The 23,507-nt window shown below is 43.4% G+C and overlaps 1 protein-coding gene across 1 annotated transcript in view; it reads right to left on the minus strand.

Moving 5' to 3' along the window:
* The window catches only part of PIK3AP1 (phosphoinositide-3-kinase adaptor protein 1), a 91,047-nt gene that overhangs the window by 9,199 nt on the left and 58,341 nt on the right, over nucleotides 1-23,507 (minus strand). The window contains exons 9-14 of the mRNA XM_016164156.2: nucleotides 15,266-15,361; nucleotides 12,965-13,159; nucleotides 10,364-10,429; nucleotides 8,395-8,600; nucleotides 6,992-7,064; nucleotides 394-549 (exon numbers count right to left, since the gene is read on the minus strand). Coding sequence (XP_016019642.2) covers nucleotides 394-549; nucleotides 6,992-7,064; nucleotides 8,395-8,600; nucleotides 10,364-10,429; nucleotides 12,965-13,159; nucleotides 15,266-15,361 — 792 coding nt within the window. The remainder of the gene's footprint in view (nucleotides 1-393; nucleotides 550-6,991; nucleotides 7,065-8,394; nucleotides 8,601-10,363; nucleotides 10,430-12,964; nucleotides 13,160-15,265; nucleotides 15,362-23,507) is intronic.

A 23,507-nucleotide genomic window follows, 5' to 3' on the forward strand; every position in this document is an offset into this window, starting at 1 on the left:
AAGGCACTTAGCCTCCAGTCTTCTCCTTGGTAAACAGAGGTGACAGTACTTCTCCCATAGAATCATTGTGAGAATTAAAGCAGATAATCTATGGAAGAGGCTTAGCATGTTGTAAATGCTCAATAAGTGTTAACTAGTATTATTATTATGTTTTTCTATGTATAAAAGGGATATAGTAATAATTATCATGCAATCTGGCTTCAGAAGATATTTGTGTAGTGGATCTTTGGTCCAAAACTCACAGGTTAAATGCCCCCATTTCTTACACACTCCCAGCCCCAAACCCAGATCAGGCTCCAATTGAGATCTGCTGGGCTCATAACAGAGCACGTTCCCAAGGCCTGAAACAGCTGGAGTCCAGCTGTGAAGGTACTCCCCAGTCAGCCTGCTCACTTGCTGTGCTGGAGGTACTGTCTGTCTTCCAGTCTCCTCGTCTCAGCTCTGTCCTGGGGGGGAAGACGCTCTTCCTGGGGCCACTCTCATAGACTCCAAACTCTACTTTCCCAGGCAGGTGCTGTGAGTGCCGAATTGGGACGGTGATCTCCAAGTCTGGAATCAGAGGAAAAAGGGATAAACTTCAAGGCACCATGCTGCCATTTACCAAGCTGCGTGGCTGCTCTCACCTGAACCTGGAAGGTGTCTAGAGGGGAGGGGAGGGGAGAGGAAAGAGGAGGGGAAGAGGAGGGAGAATATAATGGGTGTCCTGCCCAATTCAGCAATGAAAGTCCACAGAATCCTGTGTGACAATCATTGGGTGACAAAAGGGAGGGGTAGAGGAATGCGAGAAAGAGCAGAGAAAAAAATGTGTCCTTATCAGGCAGTGAAAAGAACGGTTTGATTAGGGAAAGGTTTGAGGCGGCTCTGCCACTCCCCAGCTGGGAAACTTGGGTCATTCTGTCAACCTCTCTGAATTACTTCCCTTTCTGAGGAGAGGATTATGAATGTCATTGATCCTAATAACAGGTTTTCCCATGCAGAATTCTAAGAGCGGTCATAATTTTAGCTTCTTGAAACATCCCAACTTTCATGAAATAAATACTATTGTCATCATTCCCAACAGAAACTAAGGTACAGAGAAGTGCAGTGGCGTGCACCTGTCATGAGGCTGGTAAGTGAGACAGCTAGGGTTTGAACCCAAGTTCCAAAGTCCAGGCTCTTCACCACTACTCACACTGCCTCTCAGTCCCTTAATAATTGATGGATGATGGTCAGATGGTCCACAACTGACAGCAATACCCAGAGAGTTGATGAAAGAAGGTGTTCAAGGCCTGTGAAAGATTCTGTGACTTGTAAGGCTGATTGGTGGTTTTGGATCCCACAGGTTCAGAAAGATAGATTATTCCTTTGCCCTATAAAGCCTTAACCTGATTTCTTTACCGGCTCAGTCCTGTCCAGTGGTTGGTCTTTATTCCTCCCTAGACTTCCACCCCTGGGTTCTATACACAGAGAACAACATCTGCTCATGAGCAGAATAAAATATCTGTGGGCGCCTACACCAGTTTTCTCGCCAGGGAAGTATAAAAGCCAGGTGAGCTGCTGTCACAGGGCTTCCTGAGCTGCCTCAAGGCAGGACGTTCAATAGTAAGCTCAGGTATACTACTGGAGATGTGCACCCTTATCTTCAAGGTATTACTTCCTCCTCTACCTCTCCTCTTCAATGCAATGGGTGTGGCAGGAAGTTCAGGGAGTCCAGGGGCAGAGGTAGCTCAGCCAAAGCCAGAAGTCCACTGATAAGGGTATATGGATAAGATAGAACAGTACAAGAGAAAAACCCAGAACAGGGTAAACCGAGTCTACGATAAACATTTTGCACAGAGACTATTAAAAGGGTGGATTGTTGGTTTGTATAGCCACAAGCTCTCCTCATTCTAGAGATTCCAGTTCCAAGTGTAGTGTGTGGTCCTGGTACTAAACTAGCTCCTTTGGTCTCTGTGTAACAGATCTTTCTCATGCCCTTGGGCTCTCTTGGTTACAATTAAGCAGTGGAGACACCCACCCAAGCTGGGAACTACTTGGGCAAAGACTCGCTGTCTGTACCTGCACATGGGCGGGAGCCTGCGTCTCACAGCAATGAAACTCCACAGTTTCACAGCCATCATGCCTTTTTCTCCCTCCACTTTGACTTAGCTTTTTAACAACAATCTTTTGAAAGAAGGTTCCCATTTGCTTAATTCACTTCAATGAGGTAATTTTCTACTCTCAGTTCTAGGAGGAAGAAAAGTAAAATACACATGAAAAGAATGGGGGTCAAAAGTTCAAAAAATCAAGTAGAGCCAGTCTAAATGTCTACAAAACCTTGATGGTCTTTGAATAAAGGAACAATGACAGAAATAATTTTCTGCATTAGATGCATAGGACTTTTCCCAAAGTGCACTCACATGTGTTATTTATACCTCCTTTGAACTTCACTACTTCTTCATTAAGTAAATAAGTCAGGTGTAACCACAGATGAGGAAACCGAGGCACAGAGTGGTTCAAGGAATTGTCCTGGTTTATAATGTGATTCAGTGACACAGCGAGGGTTAGAACCCAGTTTTTCTGGGACCCAGCTTGCTGCTCTTGGTCCTGCCCAGGACTGGCCACAGACACACCCAGAACATAAACATTGATTGTCTTCTCTGTGGGGCTGGAGTGTTCAACAAGTCACATCAGCCCTCTTCTGATTTCCTACACGTCAACACTCTGCACCATCCCAGTGAGTGCAAAACAGCTCCCTAGGGCTGAAAAAAGACTGGCAAGTTATAATGAACAGATTCTTACTTTTTAATTATCCCTGATGCGCTAACCCAAATGAAAGAGAAATGAACATTGTTTTTCTTTTCTAATAAGGCAAACGAGGTTTCTAAATGAACGGAGGCAGCCCTTGTGTTTAGAGTGGGTTCCATTTCTGGAAAAGACCCTTTAAGCAAAAATGCCATCCATCAATCTTAACTTTCCTATAGATCAATGTTATTGTGCACCAGTGGTTTTCAAATGTTTTTTTTTTCTTTTTGTCGTCTGTGATGTAGAATTCTTTCCTCTAGTCAAAACAGAAGCTCAATGTAGAAAATAGATTTTTTTTTAAAGAAGCTGGGATGGTTGAAGCAAACCCTGTCTCAATCCTAATCTCTCCCCCATCTCCCACCCCACCTTTAATTCCAATCCCCTACCCCCACATGCATGCATACAGCAGCACTGAAGCACCTCAGTGTAAAAAAAAAAAAAAAAATCTCCAGAATAGGCAATTACCATTTAGTATGTCACTAAATACATAATTGAGTTTTATAGAGTTAACTAACAGACCACATATACTCAACCATAATTGTTTGGCAGATGCTCTTAAGCCCTTGGGCCTTACGTCTAGTACAGGCTCCACCTTCCAACTGCCCGAGGCTTCCAACGTCCCTCCCCTGGCAGACCTCAACCACGGACATGGGAGCTGGTGTCTAAATGCCCCAGCTCTCGTATCTCTCAAGAGGAATAACTGTTCTCCATCGACTCCCAGAGACTGCAGGGATCTCCAGTCAGCAGGTGCACTTTGCTCACCACCTTTCCTTCCCTCTCTCACTTCCCCATCCCTACCGCCAGGGTTACCTCCCTATCAGCTACTTGCTCTCAAATCCTTTCAGGGAGGAAAAAGTTCTAGAAATGGATAGTGGCAAAGGCTGCACAATAGTGTGAATGTATTTAATGCCTCCGAATTGTATGTTTAGGTTCAACGGTAAATTTTATGTTATATATGTATTGCCATAATGAAAAAACAAAATGAAGGGGGAGTCTTGGGGCTAATGGATAGAACATTCTCCCCATGTGGACTGTTTGTGGTTCACAGCTATTCTTATTCAGTGTCAAATTTCATAAAGTTTAATCTTTTAATAGTTATGACATTAATGAAAGCCCCTGATATAAAAAGTAAGACTACTTAACTCCCCTTCCCCATCCCCCCAGAAAAATTCTTAGTCAGAGGGTCTGGTCCTTGAGGAGCAGGGCGGCAGGGAAGGGAGGGCCTTAGACTACACTCCTCTGGGAAAATTTAAACATTGAACATTCTAATTTAGACTACAGCCACTGGAGGGGTCACTTATTCGGAGACTTATTAGCCTTGGATGACCTCTGTATTATGTTTCGAAACCCTGATTCCTGGATGGTGAGTCCCAGCCCACCACACTCTCCCTGGAAGGTTCTGCCTGAGAATACCAGCCGGCGTGCAGGCAGTTTGTCAAGCGTTGACATGTGCCACGCGCTGTGCTAGGCCCTGGTTAGACCCTGACTTGTTCGATCCTCACAGTAACCCCAATGGGGTGACTTCTGTTATTTGTGCCATTTTGTAGATGAGGACTGAGGATCAGCCTGGTGAAGTATCTTGCCCCTGGCTCCCAGCTAGTTAGGGGTGAGCAGGGGCAGGAACTTGACCCCAACCCCAGGGCCCATGCCTATACCCCTCTACTCCTTCGCATGCGTGTCTGTCTTGCTTCAATATTTCCAGTGGCACCAGGTGGAGCTGGTGGGTGGTACAGGTCTGATGATGCTGGTAGGCTTGGTTCTGAAGTCCAGACTATTGAGTACATGTGACTCCAACACTGTAACTCCCCAGCCTTCGAATACTGCATGCACCACCAAACGACAACTTTCCTTATGCTGCATATTTAAAAGCTTGAAATATTTCATTTTATCAAGGCTTCTAACTTTGGGTTCATGTACTCTAGTTTTAAAAAGCTCCTCAGGCCTTTCACCATCTAGAGCCCGATTGTCTGATCTGAGATGACTGAGCAGATCTTGAACCAGGTTTTCTGCCTTCTCTCCTTTCTCTTCCTCTCAACCTGGAGGGCAAAGAAGTGTGAGCTCGGCTAGTGGCAGTATATATTTAAAATCTAGTCAGTTAAGCAGACATCTTAGGATGACCTCTCTGACCCTCTGCCATGGGTAAACCTCTTTATTCCTCATCTCCCAAACAGTCAAAATCATTAGTATTCACTAGGCTAGTACTATATTCAAAACACTGTGCTAGGCATTGTGGGAGAGGCTGTAGCTGGGAAAACCAGACCTACACAAATAAAAGACTAACTCATAAGCTACAAGATGGTGAAGATTGTGTCTTCTGGGTCTCTGTATTTGGTAGAGTGCCCGGTGCTCACTAAGTATTTGTGGAATGAATGAATGGTGTCATCAAACATTTTACCGAAATCAACCATTCCAACAAAGATTTCTTGAGCTGCATTTATGCTACAAACAGGGGATTCGGTAGAACCCCAAACAGACAAGTTATTGCCCTCACAGAGCTTGCAATAGGTGGGAAGCTTGGGGTGGAAAATAATCATGAGAGCAGAAACACAGGAAAAATCCAGAGTGTGAAAAGAAAGGGTAACCAGCAGCACAGCAAGCGGGTGGAGGAGGGCTACTTTGGAGAGAATGGCAGAAAAGGCCTCCCTGAAGAGGAGAACTTACAGCCGCGATCTGAAGGATAAAAAAGAGCCAGCCAGTAAAGATCTGGGAGAAGACGGAGAAGGGGCGCAGCAAGTCCAAAGGCCCTGGGGAGAATGCTCTTGGCTAGACAGAGCAACCAAAATGAGTCCACTGAGACTAGAGCGCAGGGTTGGGGGGAAGTGGGGATGAGCTCAGGGGTCAGATCACATAGGACCTTGTAGGCCACAGCGAGGAATGTGATTTTCCTCTGGGTGGGCCAAGAGCCCCTAAGAGAGTTTTGAGCAAGTGAGTGGCAAGATCCGATTGTTTACTTTTAAAGGGTCTTTGGCTGCAGTTTGTAGAATTAACTATCGAGGAGTAAGAACGAAGAGCGAACATGAGAGACAAATGAAGAGGCTCCTGCCTTAATCCAGGAAAAGACAAGGGCAGCTTGGCTGCAGCTGCAGCGTGGAAGATGGTCATAAGTGATCAGATTTAAGATGCATTTTAGAAGCAGAACCTCTGGGAATTGCCGATGGTTTGAACGAAAGAATAAAGTAATAGCAATCAGAGGCAGCAAAAGAGAAGTGTCATGGAATGGGAGGGATAATAGTTCTACAGACGCTCAGATGAGAAAGGAACAAAATGGCCTGGAGTGGTCCAGGAAGGCTCCACTGAGAAGGGGCTGCCAGGATGAATCTTACAGCCCAGTAGTTTTCACACAGGTGAAAAGGAAGAGGCATGAGCAAGGGACCTGTGGCGGGAAGATGGTGTTATCAGCCCGACCAGGTTCATAGGAAGTCGGGCTGTTAATGGCAGCTGGAGACAGACTGTGGAAGTTATGCACAACCTCAGTTCTTGATGTAATGGGGATCCATTCAAGATCTGAGAGCCTCCGAAAGCTCTTTTTGCTAGCCCCTCTTGGTATAAGGCTGGCTAGCATAAACCATAGAGACCCACCACGCCAGAGGTTCTCAGGAGGAATATACAGTGTGGACAAATGCCCACTCCTTGCTCAGGGGTGGTGGTATCACATGGGTGGCACCTGGCGGAGAATGGGTCAAGGAGAGCAGAGGGGCCTGATCCCCATTGTGCACAACTGGAACTCATGGTCCTGCTAATGGACCCCCACTATACAGGGCAGGAGCCCTGTTATACCTGGGTCCTGGGCTTCTGAAGCAGTGTGTGGTTTTGACACCAAATTATCTAGTTCCCTGCTTGCTTTAGAAATAGATACTATGTAAGTGGCATTTTCTCCTTTCACTCAAAAACACATCTTCTTAAATACCAAAAGGAAAGTCAGGTGCCTGAGGGAAAAGCACTAGCATCCCCTCTTTAACTGGGAAGGTAGAGGGATGCAGAGTTCAAGCCATTCATTCATTCATTCATTTGCCGATATGTCTTATGTAACAGGTACTAGACACATAGAATTAATAAGATAGAGCCATTGCCCAAAAGGACCTCACAGTCTAGTGGGGGACCCAGATATATAAACAGGGTGATAGGTGCTAGACGAGCAGTCTGCAGTTGTCCCCAGCAGATGGAGAGTCAAGGATAAGAGAACACAGACAAGTCCCCCACGATGCAGCACCCCCAGGAAGCCATATACCTGTCTGCTTTCCTGATTTTTGCTTCTCTCTTTGTCTTCGGGTGATGCTATCTCTTAGCCGTTTAAGATTTTCCTGGAAAAAAATTTGTTTGTTTTTAAAGTATGCATCAAAATTATACCCTCTAGGCATTAGAATTTCTTTCTGATTTTCTGCTGTTTGCAAGATACATTGTATTGCAATAACATCTCCAACATGCAAATGAGGCTGAGTACATTTGCAATTGGCCCCCAGAGAAATCCAAGTACTCTTAGAAGTTGTGCCTGAAGAAAAAAACAAAGTGTCTCCCCTCCCCATTGGTTCCCAGATTCCTCCCAGCTTTATAACCCACTGCCCTCCTCCTTGGACAGCCCTTGGTCAAGACAGTTTGTTACCTGTTCACTAATACTCCACACACATTCCTGCCTCTGAGATTGTGTTCTCACAACATTCCTCTGACCTTCAGGGACATTGATTCCTCTCCATGAGTCTGTTCCAGGCCTGGGTCAAGACCACCTTCTTCCTAACGCCTCCCAAGACTGTTCTAGTCCTTAGTGACTGCCCATGCCAGCTGGCACTGGGCTATGGTTGTCTTGCTGTGAGTGTGTGTATGTGTGCATGTACATGAACATGTGTGTTCTCTTCAGAGGTACTGTGAGTCTTGAAGGACAAGAGACCAGGTCTTGTACCTTTCTGTAATCCTGCAGTCTGGTCTATTATAGTCATTTAATAAATATTGACTAGACATGTGAAGGTCAAAATTTGTTGCCATTTTAGTTAACAAACGACTACCTCCAAGGAAGTGCCTGAGCATTCTAGGGAAAACGCCCTGGGGACTAACATTCAGACATCCAGAAGGTTCACAGGAGGGAGCTACAGGAGGCCAGGAGACTGAAAAGGTTGGTTGGGTTGTGATTGTAGCTGAGAGACTGAGCTTGGTCCAGGAAACGGTAGAGAAACTTTGAAAGAGGTGTGTGTGTGTGCATGCGTGCGTGTGTTAACTTGGGTGGTTTCATATCTATGACTTATTTTGTTCATTGAATTATATTTCTTGGGAACTTTCCAAGTTCTCTTTATGCTCTAAAGTGTGATAGTTCTGTGGATGTCCTAGCACTAGGAGTAGAGAGAGGGACTAAAAAGAAAAATGCCATAGAATTGGGGTTTACAGTTGAGTGCTTATTCCTGATCTCTAGATTCTTAATAACCAGAAAAGCCATCTAGCTCTCAGGCAGGGAGCTGTATGGTTACAGACTACAGGTGACAGATACACATACACACTGACTCACCATGACACTCATATAAACATTCACAGGCCGAGCCACAAGTGCTCAGTTACAGCCACACACAAGATAGCTGCGGACCCAGCCCCCCACTACTATCTAGTGGAGAAACAGACATGAAACAGATTCCATCCAGAGTCAGTTACCTGCTGGAAGCGAAAAGACTCAGACCGCTTCTTCTGGTTGAGCTGCCACTCTTTGAAGTGGAGCACAGCCTCATCCACGTTGACGATGCCCAGCTTCACCTGCTCCTGGAGAGTAATAAGCTGCCGCTGGCCTGGAGTTTTCATCCCAGCAAAAGGGTCATATATACTCGACTGGGGCCTGTCCCTCCATGGTCTGACAGGAGGCTCTGGAAAGGATGGTAAAACTCAGCTTGACGGCTCACCACTGGATTAGTGGGGTTAACAAGGTTGGTCATAGGCTCAGGAGGACATGGCTCAAAATAACAATTACATGAGGAACCGAGAAAGGGGAGAGGTGACATGGAATCAGAGAGAGGGAAGCAGCTAATAATTTTAAAACTTATTAACACTAGAGTAGACAAGGCCACAAGATTTTCGGGAGGTATAAAATCTGCCGATAAGGCTACAAAATCCCCCAAGCCTGAATTCTTGAGAAGCCTTTAGATCAGTACTCTCAACCTAGGCACTATTGACATTTTGGACTGAGTAAGTCTTTATTGTTGGAGGACTGTCTTGTGCACTGTAGGATGTTTGGCCTTATCCCTGCCTCTACCCACTAGATGCCAATAACACCCTCTTCCTCAGTTGCGACAAGCAAAAATGTCTCAGACACTGCCTAATATCCTGGTTGGGGGAGGAGAAATCACTCCCAGTTGAGAACCATTGCTTTAGACTAAAATCCACTCCCAGGAGAGAATATACAGGTAAGTCTAGCCAGGATGCTTCTCCCAGCACCACTCCCTGCCTTTCCCACCCTCCCTGCCCGAGCAGCACGGGGCACAATGACTGTGGGCCCAAGGGCGTGAAATGTTCAAGGAAACTAGAACGCAGATGGAATTATGACCCAGGTGCAACATCATCAGGCATAAGTTAGATGCCGAGTCCCAACTGGATGTCCTTGGGTTGTTGCTGTGCCAACCTCTCCTCCACATCACAAATTCAGAGTTCTCTACTTTGGAGCCTCTAGAGAAATATGAAGCCAACCCTTCTCTCTAGGCTGTGATGCCACTAAGTTCTCTGGGGAGTAAGCTACTTGAAGAGGTGATGGGGCCACTGGGCCATGTGAGGACAACTTGGCATTTTACTGTTCAATTCATGTAAGGCTATCTTTGAATCTATGTTTCTCCAGCAGGACGCAATTTGGGCATTGTGATTCAGGGAGACGGCAAGAAGGAAAAAGAGAGATGGCTTCCCCAGTAGGTACTGAAAGAGCCTGAAACAAGTTGAGCAACCATTCTTTCCAATCATTCACTCATCTGTCTACACACACTCACATACCTTTCTTCCATGTTTGCCCTCCTCCAGTCTGTCTTTAATTGTACTGGGAGATGGAGTGTGGGGAGAAAACAAAATGTACAAGCCAACCAATCCCAGTCTCCTACAACCAAAGTCTTTAGGGATGCCTTTGAATCTTAGATTGTATTGTGGCTCTTTTTCAAAAGAATCATCTATGGACTAATATGGAATGCCTCTGTTTAGCATAAGGAAATTAATCAAGAAGAAAAGACTTCCTTAAAAAGTCTTTAAAAAAAAAATGTTACCTAATGGCGAGCAAAATGTCTCTTAAATACAGGTTGAATTAATGTGGCGTTTAGATAGGATAGGTAGGGTGAGTAAATAGCGTGTGGGACTGTATCATTAGATCGATCTCAATGTTTAGACTGCACTTTCGTCTGCTGTTACAGACACTTTCTAGCGTATTATGTCCTTGCCATGATCGATTTATATGACATTCGTGAGCATCCCAATCTCCTTTCCTCTCCATTTCTCATCGGTACAGGATCCCCAGCTCCACCAGAGGTCTATCTTGAACCTCTCTGTTTTTTAATGCTAAGAATTTGTTGTTACACCTGAAATCACTGAAACATGAATAGTTTTACCACCTGGAAGTTCAGGTCATACCAAAGAAAACTGAGGACATTTGGCTTACCTTTCCTTATGCTTTCTGAGGAAACATAGAAATTCCCAGGCCGCTCTTGACTTTTTTCTGCAAAAACTGTGCGATAAAGAATATTCAAGGTAAAAGACAAATCAGATTTCTTTCTAAAGGGCTTTATATTTTATGCATTTACTGGAAAAATTACCAAAATCCTGTACAAAAAAAATAACAATCATAATAATCTCACACTTTGGACCGCTATATGCAGCTCCGTAAATCAAAACTCTAGTAGGAGCAACCAATGAGCAGAAGCTACAAGGATTGTGAGATGAAGACAGACCCAACAAAGTCTCAAACCCAAAAAGATAAAATCAGCCGGAGGACATGGTCAGCATTTACAAGGTCATAAAAGAGAAGAGTGATGTGAACAAGGACATGTGCTGGATCCCCGAATACCTGAAGCTACCCAAAGAATGCCTTGAAGCTTGAGAATAAAAAGAAGTGCCACTTAGCATGTTATTAAGTGTCACAAGACAGAACTTGGAGTGTTGGAACAGGTGCAAGGTATGCATGCCTCCAAAGGGACTTAAAATAACCCATGAATGACAGACACATAAAGGCTGATAGGGAAAACTGGGAAGTGACATATAGCCACTTAGTGGTAGGACAGCGTAATGGTTAAGGCTCACTGGGCTCTGCACATGACTCCCTGGATTCAAATCCTAATTGTGACACTTATAAGCCATAGGACCTCTCCTGGCCTCAGGTTTCCTCTGTAGAATACGGATGATAATAGTATCTTCCTCACTGGATTGTTCTGGAGATTATATGAGTTAATACATAGTGCTTAGAACAGTGCCTTGCACATGTGAGCACTCAATGTTAGCTTTAATTATTAGTCACATCTAAACCTTGAGATCGATGCAAAGGAGACAGCAATACCTTGGCATGCTAGTTAAATAAGTGATGTGGAGTCAGGATTGTGGAATCAGATGCCCTGGGTACAGTGCTTTACAATTTATAAAGTACTTCCCCATGTATTATTTCATCTGACTCTCACAGTAAGGTTCTGGCAGAGTATTATTATGTGTTATTATGCTACATCGCCTGCGTCTTCATTGGGGTTCCCTTGGAAGCAGACCTGGGGAAAAGGATCCAAGTGCATATTGTCTATGTGGGAGGTGACAGAGATGAGACACGGAACTGGACAAAGCAATATATGGCGGGTTACCCAATAAGTCACCATGATGGGCAAGCTGGGGAGTTCTGGAAAGCAATATAGAGTTCAATCCAGAGTTTTCCCAGGAGAGGGGCAAGGACACTGGGGTACTCATCCACCAACCCCCGTCAGTTATTGGTTGAGAGCTATGTCTGGGGGTGTTAACCCTCCAACTCTTCCAGCCTGTCCTACAAAAGAAGAGAGAAGGCTCTGGCTGCCAAAAAAAGCCATCAGGCTAAGAGACACAGGTCCTCACAGGCAGAGTCCAGCCAGTGGACACAGAAATGTAGAGCTAGGAGGATGTGGGCAGGGCACCAAGAGACCCCAATACCGATGCCAAAGGAGATCTTACCCAAAGGGATAGCAAACCAGGAACACCGATAGCCCTTGGCAATGCATGATATCCCTCAACTGTATTCCTAGCCAATTTAGGGTTGCCAGATTTAACAAACCAATACCAAAGCCAAAAAAAGAGGACAACATTTGGGACATACAATAAAAATTATTTGCTGTTTGACTAAAATTCATACTTAACTGAGTAGCATCCTGTACTTTATCTGACAACCCCAGCCCAATTTCCTGGGGCTCTGGTTAAGGGCTTCCTCCCCTAGTTTATGATCTCCATTCGCCACACCTTCCACAACCTGCTTATACTATTAAAAATGAAATGAAGGTCAGGCACCAGACCTGGCAATTTTGTAATCTTTGTTGCCAACTCTGACAGTGCTTGTAATCATATTAATACAATCAAGTCCTGAAAGTGTTATCAGCATCTAATTGACGCCCCAGGGACTACTATCAAAAAGTCAAAACCCAATTTTCACCAATTTTTATTAATGTAGGTAGGTAAATAGCCTAGTATAGTGGCTGAAAGTCAGGGTTGTGGAGTCAGATGCCCTGGGTTCAAATCCTGGCTCTGCTATATGGTAAACAAGTGACCTCCATAAGCCTCCATTTTCCTCATCTATGAAATGGGAATGATAATGGTCCTTACCTAATAGATTATTATAAAGATTAAATGACATATTCCAGATAAAGCACTCTTGGTGCTTTAAAATTAATAACAATTATATCATTATTAATTATTATTAACAATATGCTAGCTATTAAAAATTAACAATAACTTGAAGAAGAGCTTCAAGAGATAAAAATTTAGTAGGATTCTTGCCATTTTTGAGTCGAGGGCAATCTTGTTTACCTCTATCTTCAATCTGTGTACGAATGCTTCCAGGAAGCCCAAAACTGAATTGAATCAATGCTCCTAGTCAAGCTCCAGAATCGTCCCCAAGCTCTGACCCTATCTCCTAGAGTTGTCTGGAGACCATTCAGAAGGGGACAGTCTGCAAATGATGGTTCAGAAGCTACAAGACCCAGGGAATTCCTGCTGAGGAGCTCTGAAGACCCCACCGAGCATCGTTCCATGCCACACTTGCCTTTAGAAATGTATGGTTCATTGTCGGGCAGCTGGTGAGTGCCAGAAGCACTGGCCTCTGGCCTGGGCACTGGGACAGGGGGCCTGCTGGCCAGGTCCATGGAATAAGACTCGTTGTTATCCACTGTGTGATAAACATTATCTAGATCAAGGCAGGGCAGCTCCCTCTCCAAACTGGCCATTCCCATGTTGTTGCCTAGAAACACAGTAAAAGGTGAATGAAAGTGATGGCTGAGAACCCCATGCAAAGCAAGTTAGAAAACACTGATGTCATTCATTTGCCCCCAACAATACAGCAAAAAGAAGTGAGCACTAGGCTCTAAAACTTCAGTTTTTCTGCTGGGATTCAACTATCCACCCCGTTAGAACTATGGAAAAGAGAACACAGCCCCCAAAGCCCAAGGACACTTGGAACCACCCCCTGGTAGCAGTGTGAGGGTGGCTCAGAGCCCTCACCACCAAGGGCTCTAGCACCATCCTCAGCATCAAAATGACTACTGCAAACCCTTCCTTTGTGCCCACAATATCTCCTTTGATTGTGCGAAAACGCTGTGGAGTAACTACAATCATTATTCTCCTTTTGTGAATAAAGACATTGGGGCCTTGGAGATTTAAATAACTGCCTAGAGTCACGTAGAGCCAGAGAGGTGACCAGGAACCCTGGCTCCGGAGCTGTGCTCTTAACCAGCACAAGCTTCTTTTGCAGCCTTTCACCCTACTCTGCTCCCCACCAACCAGAAAAATTTAGAACTGAAGCTTGCCTCCCACCCTCTGTCCCTGGAGTCCCACAGTCTTCAGGTTTTCTCTGCCTCTTTCTCTGGTGACAGGCTAAAATGCTCTGTGCTCGGACTCAAGCAGTGTCTTCTAGGCTTTGGGAATCTCAGAAGACTTGGTTTTGTATGCTATCTGCCCCTCACACACACAAGCTGTGTGATTTGAGCATGTTACATAACCTCTCTGAGCCTGATTTCCCTCTGAGAGCTACTCACAGGAGTACTGTGAAAACAAAATAAGATAAAAAAAAAAAAAAGGGGGGGAGGGGGAGCACCCAGCTCAATGCCTGTACTTAGTAGGTGCTTTCCTCTCCCTTACTTCTTCTCTCTAGCACCATTCAGTCAAAAAAATCTTTATTAAATGCTTGTTTGAGATAGAGGAATGAATAAAGCTTGGACCTTCTTCCTGTTGGATTTCTAACCTAGTATTTATTAGGAATTTTTTTTTGTTACATCTTCTAAACTGCAGGAAACTACTCTCGGCTTCCCCGAGTGACGGTGATTCCCATAGCGCCTGTTCCTCGTGCACACAAGCACTAGATTTTGCCCTTGTTGCATGAAAGCAGTCATAGACAATATTAAATGAGTGGGTGTGTCATGTTCCAATAAAACTTTATTTACAAAAACAGGCAGCTGGCCAGTCTGTGGTTTGTCTACCACTGCTCACAATTTTTCTTTGCTCTTCACTGTCAACACTACTTTTCCCATTCTGAGTCCTATCCTCTTGGCAGCCTCCTTTCTATACCTATTTAATGAACAGACTCCACCATAAACTATATATGATTGGACAGAGTTAAGGAATTACACATGCGATTTAATACTTCCGCCTTTGAAATCTTCAATAACAATAATAAGAGGAAGAATAACCATAACAAACTTTTACTGCTGTTCTATGCCTGGCTCTGCTTTGAAGCCCACATACAATAACTTGTTTAATTCTCACAACATTAATCTCTTTTTACAACTGAGGAAACTGAGATCCAGAGGAACTGGATAACTTGCTCGAGGTTTTCCAGCTATCTGAAGAAGGAACTGATTACAGATCAGAGTCCACGATCTTAGCCACTATGCAATCAATACAGCCTCAACTTAATAATAGTTGTGTACATTCCTCTATATTCTCTTCCTTTACCAGAAAGTAAAATCTCTTGAGGGCACCGATTTTATCTTACTTTTCTTTGTGTCCTCCAGCCCAACATCCAGAATAATGCTTTGGTCATAGTAGATACTTAATGAATTTTGGTTGAATAAAAATAAACATGTGCATTTAAAAAGAGGTCTTGCTGAAGGCAATCTGTTTATCCAAATGAGCGGCTGCAGTGGTGGGAACTTCTGACCTCCCTGTAACAAGCTGATGGGGGCAGGAGGGGGGCGGTGCTCATGGGGGCAGAGTACCTTCACTCATTCCATACTCCATGTATGTGGCAGCCCACTCTTTCAGTGGAACAACCTTCATGTGGAACCAGGTAATGTCTTATATTTGTTTCTCTTTCCCTCTTTTTGCTTCCCTGCTCATAGCTTCAACTTACCTTCTAAAAACTTGCGGATCATAGAGTCCTTAGTGGTCCTAGAGAAACCATCTCCAGGGATTGGGTTAGATGTACTGGCCTGAAGCATTTCAACATCTAGAATGAAAAGGAGACTAAAAGGTTATAAATTGTTCATCCAAACAGGCAAGGAGATTTTACAGATGGATATACAAGGTTTGACAAATCAAGAGATACTGAACCAAAAGATTCAAGAACTCATTAATTCATCCATCTACCCATTGTGCATGCATGCATGTATCTGTGCATCCATTCATCTAACTATCTACTCAATAAGGATACCTGGTAAGTGTGAAGTATAATGGAGAGCAACAATCACAACCCTCAGGCTCTTTCCTGGACCACAGCACTCGAATGTAGTTTGAAGTTGAAAAGTATACTATCCGGTGAATCTGTGTTCTTGGGAAATGTGATATAAAGAGTTGCGTAGAATTCCTCATACAAATTCATCACATTGTATTTAACTGATTCCCTAAGGAAACAGTATATCTATGTATAACAATTATTTTCTCAAAGCATACTATTCAGATTCAAAGTACATATTTTGCCTAAGCAAATAAGTCATCCGTAATTGTGTGATATGACTTAGTGAGTACAACCTCTTGATAATATCAAAGCTCAACTTTTAAAACAGGCTGAAATTTTGCTCCCAAAACACATACTTCAGAGTCATAAAGTAATAAGGCACTGTTGGTTACTCAGGATGGAGTAGACTTTGCTATGATAATTGAATGGTTTTCACACTCAGTTTTGGTCTCCATGGGTTTATGCTGAACAGTAAAAGCTAAAAGTCAATGTGCTTCCTCCTTATAAATAGCTAATTACATGGGCGACTTGAAAATAGAGTTCTTGTTATGTTTTTGAAATAGTACGATATGTTTCTGAAATGGTATCATGTTGATGGAAGCGGCTCCAATACATTCTTTTCAACTAATGCATAGTGTTCCATTGCTTAAATTAAACACGACTTTCTACTCTTTGTTGTTCCTGTTTCCAGTTATTATTTTTTGCTGTTTTAAACAACACCACAATTATATATTTTAAAATTACGCCCATTCTTTCAAATGCAAATGAGCATATCTATACCTTTTGAGTCCTGTGGCCAAGGAAAGGGCCTAAGGGTATGAAGTATGGACTTTAGTATCCTAGAAACCTAGGTTCAAGCACTAGCCCTGTTACTAGCTCCATATCTAAATCTCCATCTATAAAGTGGGGATAAATAACAGTACCTACCCTCATAGGAAGACTGTACGAGCCAACTGAGACAGTGCTTATAAAATGTTTAGCAACAGTGTCAGGCATAAGTGGTTATCGTTATCATTATACTGAGGTAACCTAGCTAGTGTATGGGTTTTCTGGTGCTGTTGTAACAAAATACCACAAATTTTGTGGCTTAAAACAACATAAATTCATTATCTTACAGTTTCATAGTTAAGCCTAAATGGGTCTCACTGGGCTAAAATAAAGGTTTTGGCAGGACTACATTCCTTTCTGGGAGTGGTAGAGGAAAATCTGTCTTCTTGTCCTTTCCAGCTTCCAGAGGCCACCTTCCTTCCACTGTACGAGGCCCTCTTCCTCCATCTTCAAAGCCAGCAATGTCGAGCAGAAAGCTTCCTTTCTCACAGTGCCATCTCTGGTCTACCTTCTGATTCCTTCTTCTGCTTTGAAGGGCTCTTGTGATTACAATGGTCCCACTCCAATCATCCAGGATGTTCCCCTTATTTTATGATTAGCAACCTTAATTCCATCTGCAATTTGAATTCCTCTTTGCCATGATATCTAGCTTATTTACAGATTCAGCGACAGTATCCTTCTGCCTACCAAAGATGAGACCAAATATCAGCACAGTCAACTGGCCATGAATTTCCCTCCTATACTGGGCTGGCAAGGGGAAGAGAGCATAGGGATTAGGGCACATATAAGCAAGTCCATTGTGTCCATACATGAACTCAGCAGCCCTAGCGTGATGTAGGTACTGGACTCCACTGAGTCTCTGGATGCACACTGCCATAAATGAAGTTACCTAAAAATGATTTTATTTCCATTTATATTTTAAATAAAATGTTTATTTTCATATTGAATTGAACATAAACATCTTGGAATTAAACCAGGTACACAAATACATACATTAGCTTCCATGTCTCTATACTGTACTCAAGGCAGACACCATTATTCAATCAAAGTATCCTTTCTGGCCTTGGAATCCTTCTCAACACAATGCCCAGGCACTCAATACTAGCTAAGTAAGATTGGCACAAGAAATGATTTCAAAAGCACTATTGCCATACCTATATTAGGCAGTAAGTCATAATAGTAGCAGATACTACTTTTGTAATAATAAGGAAAAGGAAATGTTACTAATTGTTTGGAACTAATGAGTGATAAGACCTTCTTAAACTCTAAATTTGACAGCTCCATGTGTTCATGTAACCCAGGCATGTTGTTGTATGAGTCACACGTGAGTGACTGAAATACACAGAAAATTCTGGAGGTGAAGGCATAAAGACATTTTATAAAGGGAAGCAGAATGATAAATCCCCGTGTTCCTGGATGCTCAGTGTTTGTATTTCAGATTCCAATTACTTAACCTTCACCACTTGTCAGTTAAAAATAAACTGAAATGTGCTGAAACCTTGTGGTCTAAGGAGAAAGTGCAAAGTTCTTTCATTTCAGCAGAGAGAAAAAAAAGAAAAACAAAGAGACTTTGGAGCCACAGTCTCTACTGGGAAGAGGCAGCTGCAGAGTTACACTGTACTCCATTTAAGGAGTCAACCAGAAAGAACCCCTTCCTGGGAAGAAAGAAGCTTGAACAGATGAGAGAGAACCCAGGCAGGCACTTAATTAGGGTATAAGTTAAGAGCAATAATGAATTTGCAAAGAAGCCCATACGATACTCCTCATGGGACAAAGGTCTAGATCACTTAGCTGCAGTGGAAACTCCATCCAGATTATGTGTTGTTAATTTAATATCAAACCTAAGCTAAGTAAATAATACAGTAAAATGTCAGACACTGAGAGACTATTCTGGTAAGGCTTTCAAACTCCAAAAGCAGGCAAAAAGATTTTTTTTCCAGCAAGCATTTTTGTGGCCAAAAAAGAGGATCAGAGCCAGGAGCAGCATGATCACACCTAGAACAATAACCTGATACCTGGCTGGTTCCACTTGCACTCAGGTGGAATGGGTACTTTGATTGACTATGTCAATGAAAAAGTCCGGCCTTCTCATACCCTAATGGAGAGTGACAGGAAGGGGAGAGAAAGAGAGAGAGAGAGAGAGAGAGAGAGAGAGAGAGAGAGAGAGAGAGAAACACACACACACACGCACACACACACAAACACAGAAAGAGAGGAGAGAGAGTTACATATATGCAGAGAGAGAGAAAGGTGGGCCGGAGGGTGCGGGGCGGGCACTTGGGGTAGGGGAGAAACAGAAGGGGAGAGAGAAACAGAGAAACAGAGAGAGAGAGAGAGAGAGAGAGAGAGAGAGAGAGAGAGAGAGAGAGAGAGATGAGAATGGCAGTTTGAAATGAGAGGGATGAAGGACCAATTGATTGTCAATGAAAAAGAAGGGGCTTAGAATGAAAGGGTTAGGGAAGCAACCAGTTAGATTTTGTGGTTTTCTTATGCAGACAGTCAATGTCTCAATACAGTACTCCTGGCAAGTACATAGACCCTCTGCCATGCAGGAATCAGTCTATGGGATGAGTTCATAGTGGGATGCTGGGGGCACCATGACTTGCTAAGTCAAATGCCTCCCCACTCTCCCCTAGCTGCACTGTAAGGGCCCCGTGTCCTTTTCCTCCATGGCACTGACACGGTTTGAATATATCTAGTTAGTATTTTTGTTTAATATCCAGCTCTCTTCTAGAAGGAGCCAGGGATCATGCTGGCTTGTTTACTGACTCCTTGTCACCCAATGCAGTGACTTAAACACAGAAGGGGTCCAATAAATATTGTTGAATGAATGAATGTGTGAATGAACAAATGAATGAGGCATGCACAAATGAACATGTGGCATGGAGGTGTTTGGGTTCCGTGAAAGAATCTGGGCATTTCCCAAGCTGAGAAAAAGAGAGGGGTCATTCAGGCCACAGGAACAGCACAAGCGAATGTACGGAGACATGATAGAAAAGGCAGCTTGGAACAGCCAAGGAGCTAGTACCACCCTGAGATGTCCTCAACTTGGGGACATCTAATAGACATCTCACTACCACCTACTGAGAAAGTGAAGTCTTTGCACTGGAACATCAACAAACTATTCCACACCACAAAATATAGGATTACTTCTTATTTTCTGGTACTCTCAAGTTCAGGAAACAGTGGAGCACCTATTGTGTACAGCGCTATGGATGGAACATGCTTTCTGAGGCAGGAGCGAGTAACCAGAGAAGCGTGTACATAGACGGAGTGCACAGTGATTTGCGTGCATTGCCCGAGAAAAGTGCAGAGCGGGGAGGAAGGTCACTGCTGGTGGCGGAGATTTTCTTATTAACTTTAAAACATTCAATCCAAAATGTTTTCTCTAAGTGCCTATGTCCCCAACATGGTTCTTGTACATATGGTGGAGTAAAAAGCAATAGGAATCAGGCAGTGCCTACCTGTGTCCCGCTGGGTCAATTTCAGCCCTGCCTGAGAACAAGATCCTTCCTGGTAAGATCTCATGTCTTGCACCCAGCCCCACTGCCTCTAAAGCATTCCTTGGCTCCACTAGCCAGAGTCTTCCCAAGATAACAAGCAGCAAGACGGCAGAGCCTCAGCAGCCACAGGCAGGAAAACTGAGAGAAAAGGATACAGACAGGGAAGGCAGCATGTTCCTGAAGAAAATCAGTAACTTAACAATTTTGCTTACAAATGCTCCTTCAGCTGGGCTCAGACCTGACATGGCTGGGGTATAAGGTCCTTTACTGCCCAACTGAGTTCCCAGCTCAGAGGGGGCTCAGCTCGCAGAGAGGGCCTGTAATCAGAGAGCTCAGGTAAAGAAAACACCGCTGAAGATGATCTGCTACAAAGATGTCAGTTTCCAAGGAGGTTGCTAAGAGCTAAGTCAGCTCTCTGCTGTTCGCAAACTTGAGCCGCAGAACCAGGCGGAGGGAGCAGAGGCACAAAAGAAAAGTTCAAGGCAGGAGTCATATGAAGCCAAGCAGCCTCTGGAATAGATTAAACTGATCCCTGTGAGTTTACAGTTTCTAATAGCAAGATATTACACCTTTCTACTTTTGCTCCTTTCTCCTATGGAAGAAAGACAAGCCTCTGAGTTACTTAAGCAAAGCTAAATCCACAAGCGGATTACCTTGGAAACAGCTGGACAAGGGCTTTCCAGAAATGGCTCCCAAAGCCTCAGTCCCGAGCCTCAGGGAAGTAACCAGTCACTGAATGAGGCTTTCTGCACAAAATGTATTACCAAAGTCAAAGGACCACCAGGACCACTGAATCATTCTCTGAACACAAAGTCAGGGATAAAAGAACTAAATGAGAAAAACATCAGGAGATAGTGAAAACACCCAAAGAGAGGTGTGCCTTGATTTTTGTTTAGTGTTTGCATAAGCTGACGTTAATAAAGACATTCATTTCGTTACAGTGAGGTAAGGATGGTGATGGTTTAAATCTGGGATCTTGAACAAAACATTCTCAAGAGAATTGGGAGTGGAGTTGAAGGTCTGATTAAAAAGATGTGTAGCTACCACCTGGTGGCAGCATATCTAAACTAAAGACCATGAGTGTGAGGATGTGTGTGTGTGTGGGTGTGTGTGCGCGCGTGCGCGCATACACGCACGCACCCACACCAGTAAAGGGGAAGGAAAGATCAGAATGGAATCATGAAATCTGAGGATCAGAACCCAACACTGCTCCCCATCTCCCCTTCATTCAATACAGTTTCCCTGATAATGTTCCTACTCGGTGGTTGTGTTAAATCCTCTTTGGGAAAGGGGGCCTCATTACTCCCACTTTTCTAAAACTCAAGTCAAAAAGAGGCAGATGTGTCCCAACATGGTTAGGTGACCTCCAAAGCAGTGTCAAGGAGCCAGCCGAAAGCCTGCACTCCATAACGTTGGTCCTGAGAGCTAGCGAATGAATTAGTGACTAAACACTATATTCCTTAATATGTTTATTTTCAGCCCCTAGGGTTGAATGCTAACAAAGGTAGCACTGATAAACTTTCCTACTTAGACGTTTAAAAATAGTTCCTGTCTAAGTGTCTACCACAGAGCTAGCAAATGTAGATTCCAGAAGAGCTTGCCAGGAGAGTCCTTTATCCCAGTAGGGGAGCAGAGAGACTTGTCCCTTGAGAATCTGCAGACCCAGATTCCTGACCTAGTTCTCCCTTGATGGGATGTAAGTAAGTTACTAAAACATGGAGCCTCGGTTTTCTCCTCTGTAAAATGGGGATAATTCTACCTATCAAGCCCAAGGATGATCAGAGGAGACAATTATCTGAGAGATTAAACATTATCTGTTGACTTGAAACAACTGGCAGATGTTCTGAATTATTAACGTCTGGGTTGTGTTGCAAATACAAATCTTAGATTTATTGGTTTGTCCTCCTTATTTATGAACTAAACGGCCTTCTCCCCTAGAGTATCATTGGTAGTAACATGAATGGTCCTCTTTAGGTACGAGTTGCTGCTTCTTCCGGACTAGTGAGAAAGTGGTCATTCTCAGGATTAAACCACACAGACAGAAACAAACCAAACCATGTCTGGAAGGTGTGGTCCAGTGGTTGTTAGATGCCTGCCAGGCAGATTGGCTGCTCCTCTGAGGGAGGGGGGAGAAGAGGGGAAGGGCAGCAGAAGCTTTCTTCCAGCAGTAACTGGAAGCCCTGGTGGAAGCTCTTCCCTAGGGAGCTGTGACCTGGTGGGGAGGTAGAGAGGTGTCATCCCCACTGTCCAAATCTGCTCTCTCACTAACTCCTTAAAGCAACTGCACGAGAACGCTTTTATTAACCTGTACTTTATAAATGAGAAAACTGAGGCACAGAGGTTACGCATCTTCTCCAAAGTCTCGCAGCTAGTAAGTGATAGCCCTCAGATTTGAACCCAGGTCTCCTTGTCTCTAGGACCATAATCTTTATTCTGTGCAATAAATTTCCACCTAACACCACAAATTTTAGTCCTGGTTTCTTTTAGAAAAACCATTGGACAGCTGCAGCCCTGCTTCCTCTTTTCGTAGCCCAGACATTAGCTCACATAACGGCCTCTGGCGCCCCCTGTCCTTGTACATCCATGCACCCAATGAGCAATTCTGGAGCATCTATCAGCTACTTGCTGACATGTATAGGTATGTGTGTATGTTTCTTTATTTAATATCAGAAGGTATAAAGAGAAATATAGATAAATATACCCACTGAACTATTATGAGTGTTTTATTGGTTTGGTAGGCAGAGTCATGTAGACTTTTAATTACTCAGTTATATATCTCTATTTTGTTTCAAGTTTTTGTAAGAATGAATTACTTTTGCTATTGGGACAAAATGATATAACCAAAAACTTTGGTTAATTTGAGCAAAATTTGTTAAGCAATTTACAAGAAAAATCATATTCTACAGATGTGATATTTTAGAAATAAGTTTATTATATATTTATCCAATAATATCGAGTTACCATAAAAAATTGGTTTATAATTTTCTGAGCCTAGAAACTAAACTACTTCATATATAAATATAACTTTGCATTTTTTCATGATTTTAATATATTGAATTTTCCAGGAGTTCAATTACTATGAAAATGGAGAGAAGCGTGTGAAGAATAGTTCACCATTTAGGAAAATTCAGGTGCTGATGTCTATGTTGCTTGCTGGTGGTATCTGAGTTCCCAATACAATAGACATGCGTCACCCAGCATTTGAGGCCATGACAGTGACAGTGATTCTGAGTGCAGGTATCTGCATCTGACTACTTCACGTGATTCTCAGGTATGCCTGCACGTTATGTTCTCACGTGCAGGCACACCTGAGAATTCCCTCTCCTTTTTTTTTATATTAGTTCTCTTTTATATTTATACTTCTCTTTCATACTTCAATTAGGGTATATGTTTTATTTCTAAGATTTTCATATGTAGGTGTATGAATCTCATGTCAGGGTAGTAAAGAGGGCATTGCAAACTGCTGTCGAAAGGGCCTGTTGGGACCGACAGGGTGGAAAACCACTGATTTAGCTTCTCGGATCACAAAGCAATGCCTTCACCAGCTGACTTCCATGCCCTTACATAAACTTTCCAGTCACACAGCA

This window comes from Rousettus aegyptiacus, unplaced genomic scaffold (genome assembly GCF_014176215.1).
Source record: "Rousettus aegyptiacus isolate mRouAeg1 unplaced genomic scaffold, mRouAeg1.p scaffold_m13_p_6, whole genome shotgun sequence".
NCBI classification, from domain to species: domain Eukaryota; kingdom Metazoa; phylum Chordata; class Mammalia; order Chiroptera; family Pteropodidae; genus Rousettus; species Rousettus aegyptiacus.